We start from the raw sequence: 11,746 nt of genomic DNA, 5'->3' as shown, positions 1-11,746 counted from the left end.
TAACATTAAATCCATTCAGCCAGTAGGGGGAGTAGCTGATTAAGGGAATTTTTATGTGTATTTTGCAACATACTAACAACCATAAGGTTATGATGGGGTGTATTTAAGAAGATACAGTATTTTGAACATTTTATTGTTTACACGGTTGAGCAAAGATCCAAATGAATTTTAAAATAAAATATCAAATACCATAGTTTTAATTGTATCAAAATAAACTACAAAATAAATCAGCCACAACATGTATCAAAATAAACTACTGTATTTTTGTATTTTGAAAATACAAACAATACTTTTACAAGGGAGCATGACACTTCTTGGCAAACCTTCCATCAGTTGGACTTTTGATTGCCTCACCATTGCAAAATCAATTTGCAGGATTGAGTCATGCAAAGTAACTAAAGGACTACTTTGCAAAAGCAACACTGACAAACATGTCATTCATGATGGCACCTGTATTCATAGCAACTAACTAATGAATCATATGATTGTTATCATAAACACTTGAGCAATATCGCTGGAGTAGGACTTTCAGTATTTTCTGCTGCAGCTCTATGGGGCTGACAGTTCCGGGATTAAGAGATCGTGATCCGCATTAGATTTGGCACTAGCTGTATCCCTTCTAGCCAGAACCAAGAAACAAGCGGAAGGGTCGCGTCTTTTTATGTGTAATGGCGTCAATGAACCCATCTTCAGGTGAAAGGAGCTCCGAATAAGAAGCTGGATTCAGACCCGTGAGAATCCGGTAGGTTTAAACTATACATTTTCATAATTCATTTCTACTTTTACAAATGTAAAAAAATTAACTGCCTGTTGATCTGACGTGTACCTTACCTGCACATACGCAAGAACAATTTATTTAGTAGTTTCGAAAGTATACGTTTTTTATTCACATTAAACATCAGATGAAGTGATTTATTTCATTAATATGATTATAGATATATGTATAACATATCCTACATTAGAAAATTGTAGCTACCAAAAGCATTTATCTTTATAAGGAATGAATACTATATTTTCTAGACATTATTACGGTTTGTCCGGATCGATGTTGTGAAATAGCCTAGAATGAAAGTACCAGGAAGGGTTTATTTTTTTCCCAATTCTTTTTCCTCAAACAACAAAATATCTGTATCTTATTAAAGCGCATTGGAAATGAAAAGTCCTTAAGTTGGAAGATTTTTTATTAAGTGTATTATGATATTTTGCAGCATATACCCGATGTCCCCCACCCAGATTATTTTACAATATTAAATAGAATCGCGATGTTCGGCGTATAGACTGACTCTCTGGTGTTTCTTGGTACATTGTAAACACGACAGTTAAGAGATAACTTTATGTCTGAGGACGGCTAAAGAAACCCTGCTGCGCCTGATGTTTTTCTATAGCATCCACGCAAACTGTTAATGTTTATTTTGTATTCTTACCGAAACGTTTCGAACAGCCTATTGTAAACGGTATAGAAGGCATATATATATGCCTGTAGGCTATACAGGTGTGTTTAGCCTCCCAGCTATTCTTTCGGGTTCGACGTCAGATGCGATTGCTATTAAAATAAAGGCAAGTATGCTATCAAAAGTTGACATACACCTTGCCGAATCTAAAATTTTTGAAAATTATGGAATGAGAAAACAATTTTTTGGAAAATAATAGTTTATTTCTTAATACTGCACGATGTTACCTAGACGTTTTCTGTCAGTACTTATATTTTGCGATAGTTGTTTAAATGTTTCATGAGCCATTAAACTGTTCACTGTGTCTTCATCAGGGGGTCCGGGGACCTTTGGGGGTCCCTGGTGGTATTATCAGGGGTCCCTTTTTTCTTTTTTTTGAAAATTTAATGAAGGCATCCAACAAATCCCATTAATAGACTAATAATAAAAAACAAAACTTGATTAAAATAAAGGTTTTCACCTTAAAATTTATTCAGTAAATATAATGTTATGCATTATGTTAACAGTATAAGACTGTGCATCACAAAATGATTATTTCAATATATTTGTAATGTAACCATCTTAACAAAGTATGTAAATCCAGTCTTTATTTGACACATGTATTGGGGTCCCTGCTCCTCCTCTCTATATCAATAAAGGGGTCCTTGGCCTGAAAAAGGTTGAAGTCCTCTGCCATACATTTAAAAGTAATGTCATATGTAAAGTTTTTAGAAGGGTGCAGTTTAAGTCATTATTTTATTTAAACATCTTAATTTTTATGTAGTAACGTCCCTATGAAGCTACTAAAAATACATGTTTTCCAGAAAACAAAATAATAATAATTTACATTCATTATAATTTTTTTTTGTATTTCCTGAGCATCACTGATTGTTTGTATGTAATAGATTCATTGTCCTCAGTGTGAAAAAATGAATCTACTGAATACTACTGGCAGCAGCTTTACAAGTCCATGGTTGGACGCATCAATGGACAATGATGCATATTCAACCTGATCTAGGTCCTGTGTTGCCAGAGAAGTTGTCCAGGGTGCAAACACATTACTTAAAATTACTTCACATTTTGTTCTAGCACATGGTAACTTTGGCTCATAGAACTTCCGTGTCAGTTGTGCTGTGCAGTCCATTGATCCGTAACTGTGATTGTGATGCATGGTGTGGTAAGCAAAAACACCCTCCTTCAGTGCTAAATCATATTCTTAGTGGGAGGGCTCTACCTTCTTGAAGAATGAGGTAACTGACGGCAAACCAATGCTCTTTTGTCTGCTGATGTTCTCCCTCCACTGACTATTGAAAATGAAGAATTGCAAATGGTACAAAGAACTGCTGTATCATCCAGACCTGGGCCGAGATATGGAAATTCTTTCATCATATTGTCATTAAAATGGCATTTACGTTTCTTCGAAAGGACCATGGTCCCTTCTCTCCCTGCTCTGTCAAAATGTTTGCAACAATCTTCTTATTCTCCTATAACTTGCTTCTCCTTATATATGTTCTCCTTGCATCCTTTTCTTTGCTTCACACCTTCATTATTCTACCTAAACCTATCATAATCAAAATACATTTGTTTTAATATTTCTATTTAATAGTTAACTATGTCTTTAAGCAATATGTACTTGTTAGGGGTGTGACGGATCACAAAACCCACAGTTCGGATCACTTTACAGGTTTTGAGGCACGGATCGAATCATAAGAACAAATAAAGGAATTACAAACATTTATAAAAAGAAGTTAGTCTAAGAAGTAAGGTCTAAAATTAGCATTAGGTACATAAATCGTATCAAATGAATAATAACACTGTCTTTACTGTATGAATCAAATATAATTATTATTTTTTAGAGCTACAGAAGTCATTTTCTCTTTGTCTTGGGTAGTTTGACTTACATTAAAAATCACTTGAATGTTAACATTTGCAACACGTGCAAATGATAAACTTTCCCTATTTAAATTTGCGCATTAATCCGCGAATCGCATTTGATCCGTCACACCACTAAGTTAGTAATTGTATAGATGAATATTATTTTTATTTCGAATCACTGCACGTGGTAGATGTCTGGGAATTGTGCGCTAGACGAAGAAACACAGGAATATACTATTATATTTAAAACTGCAATGCAAAATACAGCTCCCTTCAGTCACTGCTATAGTAAGTACATTCACAACGTTAACGTTACTTCTATTTAACATGAATAATTAGTTACCTTGAACCTGATAACTTTGATTTTTTTTATATTTGATGATTACTTCATTGATGATAACTTGGATGATGCCTTCATGTCTTGTCGTAAATTCTTCATCTGTGACTGACATGCGTCATGCGACCAAAACATCTGTATAGCTCGCAGCGCCCTCTGCTGCTTGCTCTGGTACTTTGCAGGCTTTGTTGATCTGGCTTGTTCCGTATATTTGTTGGTTGCTTTGAACACTGTAAAACGGGGACATTTCCGGGGACAGCTCCGGTCGGGGACAAAACACCAAAAACCGGGACTGTCCCCGGAAAACGGGGACGTCTGGTCACCTTAATATAAATGTGGGGTGTGGGGGAACAACATTTAAATTCTGACAATGGGTTTTATTTTCATCAAACGCCAAAAAAGCTCACGTTTACAAGTAAGTTGTAACGGTGGTCGCTTGGTTAAAGTTTACATTTAAACCCACCACGGCACCACAATATCACGTGATATAAGTCTCCGGGCCCTATTTTAACGATCTGAAACGCAAGTGCGAAGCGCAACGCGCAAGTGAGTTTGTGGGCGGATCTTGGGAGCTGTTGCTATTTTCCCGGCGTAAGAAATAACTCTTGCGCCGGGCGCAAATCAATAAGGGGTTGGTCTGAAGTAGGTTCATTATTCATAGGTGTGGTTTGGGCGTAACGTCAAATAAACCAATCAGAACGCTATCCAACATTCCCTTTAAACGCAAGGGCGCAAGTTCCATGGCGGGTTGCTATTATTATGACGGATTTACCAGGCGCATGCCAGGAGCGGTTCACAGCCGAGGAGACCGACGTCCTTGTACGGGGGAATCCCAAGCTTGCCAGCATAAATCGGGCACGCCGTGTAACGGGAGGTGGATCTGCCTCAGGACCTGACGCCAGCAGAGGACATCGCTGCGTCCACCCTCACCGCTGAAAGGGTTTGGGGGCTTTGAAATCGGACCCAAGAAACGCAAGGTCCAACCCCAAAGTACTCTTACAAATCAAGTTCATATACATTAAGGTTTCTTATGAAAACATTTTAATTATTATTTACATAAAATAAACGTAATACAGCCACACAACAAACTTATGAAAATATTTTAATCGTTATTTGCATGAGAATTTTTTAACGCAGCCACACAATAAATAAAAACTATCACCACAATGCTCACCACTATGATTCCCCTTATCTCGTGTATAAATATTTTTTAGTGTAACAATTTATGATTTGCAAAAAGAACTGTTGCATCTATGTAGATTAGATGCAAAGTGTGTGCGCGTTGTGCAAGCTATACGGTGAAGCATGCGCCCTTAAAATAGCATAATGAACAATGCGCAACGCGCCACTGACTTTAAACTTTTTTTTTCTGGTCAGTGGCGCAATTGATTTTTGAAACTGCAAAATAGCATCAGGGATGGTTTGCGCTGGAACACGCCTCTTTTTTGCGCTGACCCGCCCAGGGAGCGCAAGTTCATTCCCTAGTTTGTCGACGTGCGTCTGTGGAGGGAAAAACCCGCTGTGCGCCGTTGCAAAATACGAATGATACATGCGTCACTGACAAAGTCAATTGTGCTGGGTGCAAGATAGGGCCCTCCATCTAAACTCTCCAAGTAGCCTCCAGTAAAATTCACGTAAAAAAAGAGTGCCAGACAGGACTTATATATGCAAGCATTATAACATTACTTACTAGTACAAAAGCATGAGGGACAAGTCAGCATCAGTCAGAAACCCCTCCTCCTTCTTAAGTTCACGCCAGCAAACGAACGGCCCAATATTGATCATTGTCCTTTTTTTCATTCTGTCACTCTCCCCTTTTCTCTTTCTGGTCTCCTCCAACAAAACCTTGGGTTTCTTTTAAGTTGCTGCTTCGGCCATGACAAAAACATTAGGAAAATAAATAGTTGCGCTCTCACGTCCGAATTTGTGAAGAAAGTGACGTATGCCGTAAAGCAGATTTTTGTAGTTTTTTGTTTTGTGCTCGGGTTACTACCCGAAACCCCAAGTTTAAAAGTACGAGTAAAAGCGATACAGACCCCGTCAGTCTATGGTGGACATGTCATTCAACCTATTTTAAGTGGATGTACCATCACAAGGGTCTTGAAAATATATTATGAAGGTTGAAAAACTACAAAGTGTCACTTTAAATTTTTAGATCTTTGAGGTCTCCAACATACGTATGTGACATTTTAGCTTAAAATACCACAGATAATTGATTATGTATTATTGTGAGCAACAATGTGCCGTTTTGGTGTGTGTCCTTTTAAATGCAAATGAGGTAATCTCTGCACTAAACGTTAGTGCAGGGGTTGGCTAGTACAGATTAAGGGGCGGAAGTATTCCCTTCTGACATATTAAGGAGAAATTTCAATTCGCTTTTTTTACATGCTTGCATAGAATGGTTTACCAAAACTAATTTACTGGGTTGTTCTTTTTAAATTTTCTAGGTTTTTAGAAGCACTGGGAACCCAATTATAGCACTTAAACATGGAAAAATCAGATTTTCATGATATGTCCTCTTTAAGTTTGATCAACTGGATTTACAAGCCATTTCAAATTGTTCATCTTAACTAGAGATGAGTTGATATAATGATGAGTTGATTCAAACGACGAATGTGCAACAAAGTTACTATGATTTCGGGAAACAGTCGTGACAAGGTAGTTCGTTTCTCCAACGATGCACAGTACTATGGTCGTTCAGCAACGAGTTACGTCGTTGTTAGGGAAACGCATCCCAGGTTTGTGTACCTTGAGGAAGTATTTGTATTTAAATGTTGTTAATGATCTTATCTGTTACGAGGAAAAGGGTTTAAAATAAAATGGCAGATGTTACGCAAGATACCGCGAGTTGTTTTTAGATAAAAGTCTTATCTTTTTGTATTGGTGATTTATAACTCCACAAAATTCAAACAAAGAACACAAAAAAATCCATAATGGCTTTTTAGAAGTTGAGTCTTGTTCTGACCCTCATATAACAAACACGCCTATTGTAAGATTAATCAGAAACACTGGACAAACTGGTTTTATGAGCACTGTGGAGAATAAAGGGAAGAACCTGTGGTGGGATGACGTTTTGTTTCATCCACGTAGTGAACCGAGACCGATCAGTTTCATTCATCGCCTATGAACCTTTGGTTTTTGAAGCAAATGCAAACAGCAATGGAATACTAAGCCGATCTCTTCTGTTCTTCTTTACAGGCATTTCTCAATTCATCGTGAACTCAAAGAACAGGTGAGGAGCTGCATTACCTTCATTTCAAGTGTACAGCTTAAATGTAAATAAATCATATCACAGACTGCACTGCAAAAAATGACTTTCTTACTTAGTATTTTTGGTCTTGTTTTCATTAAAAATATCTAAAAAATGTTTAATTAAGATGCTTTTTCTTGATGAGTAAAACGACCCAAGAAAATAAGTCTAGTTTTTAGATCAAAAATATCAAATTTTAGTCATTTTGTGCATATAACAAGTAAAAAAAATCTGCCAATGGGTAAGCTAATTTTTCTTGATTTTTTCTTGAATTTAGTGTTTAAGAAAAATGTTCAAGATTTTTTTGCTTACCCCATTGGCAGATTTATTTGCTGGTTTTATGCACAAAATCACTTACATTTGATAGTTTTGGTCTAACAACTAGACTTATTTTCTTGGGTCGTTTTGCTTATCAAGCATCTTAATTTAAGAATTTTTACATATTTTTACTGAAAACAAGACAAAAATACTAAGATTTTTTTTTCTTGAAAATATATATTTTTTGCAGTGTGTAAAGTTCATTTTCCTCGTTTTTATTCTCTTTAGGAAAGAAATTGGCAATCATGGTCTCAAATGTAGCTTTGTCGTGGCGCCTGGTTGCAGTGGTGGTGATCACATGTATTGTGGTCTTGTTCTGGTTCTCATACCTCAACAACTGCCCTCCAATTCAACAACCTCAGTTCTCAGAAAAACTCATCAAGCCTATGAATGACACTGCGATACCTGATATAGTAACAAAAGAGAAACCGATACTATTGTTATGGTTCTGGCCTGAAGACTTCCGGTTTGACCTAAACGATTGTCAAACGTATTTTAATATTGACAGTTGTTTTTTGACGGACGACAGATCGCTCTACAGCAATGCAGACGCTGTCCTCATCTATCACAAATCCATTAGCTGGGACCTATCCAACCTTCCACCATCCCCTCGCCCCGCGTTCCAGAAGTGGATATGGTTTAACCTCGAATCACCGACTAACACGGCAAGAAAACCAGGTATTGAAAATTTGTTTAACCATACACTTAGCTACAGACAGGACGCAGATATTTTTACAAGGCTGCACTTGACTGTCAGAAAAACTCCTGATGAAAGTTTCCAAATTCCCAAGAAGGAGAAACTGGTTTGTTGGATAGTAAGTAACAATAATCCCGGGTCAGGTGTTGGTACGAGGAACGCTTATTACAATGAACTTAAGAACCACATCTACATACAAATGTACGGTAAGGCTTATGGGACGTTCCTGGACCACAAGGATTATTATTCCACCATAGCCAGCTGTAAATTTTATCTCTCCTTCGAAAACTCCATCCACAAAGACTACATCACTGAGAAGTTTAATGGACCTCTGGCAGTAGGTACTGTACCTGTGGTGCTGGGACCTCCCCGCAAAAACTATGAAAACTTTGTACCAGGCGATGCTTTTATTCATGTGGATGACTTTCCAAATGCAAAGTCCCTAGCAGAACATCTTATCCGTCTGGACCTGGATGATGAAGCGTATCGCAGGTACTTTAACTGGAGGAGACATTTCTCAGCTCAACCTCATTTACTACAGCAACAAGAGTTTGATCTGCCCATCTGCACGGCCTGTGAATATATAGCAACGCATAAAGACTATAAAGAAATACATGATCTCTATGACTGGTACAACAATTAATTTAATGATTTCGTATTGCAGACTTGAGGTTACAAACTGCCCGGAGTTTGGTGAAGGATTTTATATCATTGAACAAAATAATGTCAGACTCTCGAAATACACTACAACAAATTTCTGTAGAAATCAACTTATTGGAGATATAATGTAAAGATTACATATTTTGTTGCTAAAAATAACATTATTTTGTGTATTTGGTATAAAGAAATGTGTGGTTTGTGGTCCAAAAAAAATAAAAAAAGAGATTTACGTTGGAAACGACAACTTGTGTCATTGTTTACTTTGGGATTTGTACCTTTTGCATATCCTAAACATATTACTAACACATACTTACACACCAAAGGAAATATAAAATCGTGAATCTGATAATTGGTGCTCTTTAAATGTATGTCATTTACAGGCAATAGTTTGTTTAAAGTTAAAATAACATAAAATATTTACAAAATAAAACTAAAATAACACCCTCATGCAAAGCATTCTAGGAACCAGAGTTTGAAGGAAATACACAGAAAAGGGCACAAAATCAACACAAAGGGCCCTATTTTAACGATCTGAAATGCAAGTGCGAAGCGCAAAGCGCAAGTGACTTTGTGGGCGGATCTTGGGCGCTGTTGCTATTTTCCCGGCGGGAGAAATAACTCTTGCGCCAGGCGCAAATCAATAAGGGGTTGGTCTGAAGTAGGTTCATTATTCATAGGTGTGGTTTGGGCGTAACGTCAAATAAACCAATCAGAACGCTATCCAACATTCCCTTTAAACACAAGGGCGCAAGTTCCATGGCGGGTTGCTATTATTATGACGGATTTACCAGGCGTACGCCAGGAGCGGTTCACAGCCGAGGAGACCGACGTTCTTGTAAGAGCAGTCAAAGAACGAGAAGTTCTTTGGAAGGGTATAGGAGAAACCCGCCCAAATCAGCGTAGGTTAAACAGGCGTGAGAGGAAATAGCCACAATTGTCTCATCAGCTGGCATCCTCATCGCTGCGTCCACCCCAACCGCTGAAAGCGTTTGGGGGCTTTGAAATCGGACCCAAGAAACGCAAGCAAGGTTCAACCACTTACAAATCAAGTTCATATACATTAAAGGAACAGTATGTAAGAAATTTATATCAATTAATCATTAAATGGCCCTGAAATGTCACTAGACATTAAGAAATCATTTTCATTTCAAATACTTCTATCACTCACAACAGCGGTCTGGCCAGGATATTGTCATTTAAAAAGTGGAGTTGCAGCCCTCAACTGATGTTTATGTTGTCGTTTGGTATATTGGCCACCAGCTGTGTGATTGCAGTACCAGTTTTAGCAACACGTTTTGTGATTGCAATACCAGTTTTGGCCACAATCCTACATACTGTTCCTTTAAGGTTTCTTATGAAAACATTTTAATTATTATTTACATAAAATAAACATAATACAGCCACACAACAAACTTATGAAAATATTTTAATCGTTATTTGCATGAGAATTTTTTAACGCAGCCACACAAAATAAATTAAAACTATCACCACAATGCTCACCACTATGATTTCCCTTATGTCATGTGTTAATATTTTTTTATTGTAACAATTCATGATTTGCAAAAATAATCTGTGTAGATTAGATAAGCAAAGTGTATGCGCGTTGTGCACGCTATACATTATGGTCAAGCATGCGCCCTTAAAACAGCAAAATGAACTACGCGCAACGCACCACTGACTTTAGACTAGTTTTTTTTGGTCAGTGGCGCAATTGTTTTTTGAAACTGCAAAATATCATCAGGGATGGTTTGCGCCGCAACACGCCTCCTTTTTTGCGCTGAACCGCCCAGGGAGCGCAAGTTCATTCCCTAGTTTGCCGACTTGCGTCTGTGGAGGGAAAAACCCGCTTTGCGCCGGTGCAAAACACGAATGATACATGCGTCACTGACAAAGTCAATTGCGCTGGGTGCAAGATAGGGCCCAATGTGTTAAAATAACACATAATATGTTAAATAGCATAAAACCAAACAATGTGTAAAAATTAACACATCCTTTCTTACGGTACATTCACATAGGACGTAAGTGTTAATGCTTAAAGCGTTGGCGAACTGAATTGTGGATCCGTCGGCGCCACGTCACTGCCGTTGCTCGATGCAGAAGTTGAACATTTCTCACATTTTCAAGCGGCAACGCATGCGTCAGCCAATCCGATCTGGAGTTTAGGCCATTAGGCTAAGATTCCAGTTCTCTATAGCCTTTCACAGATCAGACTCTTTGAGATCAGAGTCGTTCTGTTTAGATTAGAAATGTCAAGCACAAATTAAAGCTGATCTGTCATCCGGCCGGTATGGTTACATTAGGACGTCTTAAGTCTGTGGAAATCTTGTTTTTTTTCACACCCTTCACCATTATATCTTAACAATAATGATGCGTGCCCAAATGTTCTTCCGTGCCAACGCAAATCAGCCGAAACCTGTGCCAGGAGTGTATAATACCCTGTGACAGATAAACCACAGAAACATAAATCTTTCAACAAAGAGATGAAACTGATATTTCTGGCCATGCATGTAACGTTGGTGATATTAGTACTTGTAAATATCAAATTTCATTTTTTACATATGAAACATAAGATAGACAACAATCTACCTTTTATTTAGTCTTGCGTAGCCAGAACCTCAATACTGAAGGTCTGGTGTTTTTCGCTGCTTTGCTGGACTAAGCCCGCCCATGAGGCTGTTTGACCAACATATCAAACAACCAATCACGGTTTGTTTCGTCTAGCATCACGTTTTAGACTCTGGCAACAAGCCAGTTATTAAAATAACCTGCCAACCGAATAGCATAAACAACATTAGAACATGTTGTGCACTTCATTAACAGCCACACCAATGAGATGCTCCTGGTAAACATTTGTTTGAAGCAAATCTCTTCACTTTTTAACACACACAAGCAAATCAGGAGAACCAAACTTTTTGACTCCACTAACTGTGTCAAGCTAAACTCTTGGACGTCTTTTAGAGAATCTATGTCACGAGCTTTGCATATTTTTGAGAATCCGATGTTAAGCTGATCATGATAACTGCTCATTATTATCATCGTGAACAAGACTGATTCTCTTCCTCAATGGAACGTCAGAGCTTTGTTTTCCAGGGGCCGAAACTAATTGCGACACACACATCTCCTGGAAATCTGGTTTATTTCAACAAATCAAAAGACGACTTCGATATTCCCACAGGGTT

General features: G+C 37.9%; 1 protein-coding gene across 1 annotated transcript; it reads left to right on the top strand.

Moving 5' to 3' along the window:
• Positions 1-466: 466 nt before the first annotated feature.
• LOC135730379 (4-galactosyl-N-acetylglucosaminide 3-alpha-L-fucosyltransferase 9-like) lies at positions 467-8,780 on the top strand. Its single transcript, XM_065248284.2, has 3 exons — positions 467-742; positions 6,841-6,874; positions 7,439-8,780. Exon 3 carries the CDS (start codon positions 7,456-7,458, stop codon positions 8,548-8,550), a length of 1,095 nt encoding a protein of 364 aa, XP_065104356.1. The 5' UTR covers positions 467-742; positions 6,841-6,874; positions 7,439-7,455; the 3' UTR covers positions 8,551-8,780.
• The last annotated feature ends 2,966 nt before the right edge of the window (positions 8,781-11,746 follow it).

This window comes from Paramisgurnus dabryanus, chromosome 11 (assembly GCF_030506205.2).
Source record: "Paramisgurnus dabryanus chromosome 11, PD_genome_1.1, whole genome shotgun sequence".
Classification (NCBI taxonomy): domain Eukaryota; kingdom Metazoa; phylum Chordata; class Actinopteri; order Cypriniformes; family Cobitidae; genus Paramisgurnus; species Paramisgurnus dabryanus.
Note: the sequence above shows the minus strand (reverse complement) of the source record. Positions and strands in the feature narration are given on the sequence as shown.

Bases quoted from the DNA above. Each gene is read 5' to 3' on its own strand.
- LOC135730379 (XM_065248284.2), top strand. From the start codon at position 7,456: ATGGTCTCAAATGTAGCTTTGTCGTGGCGCCTGGTTGCAGTGGTGGTG.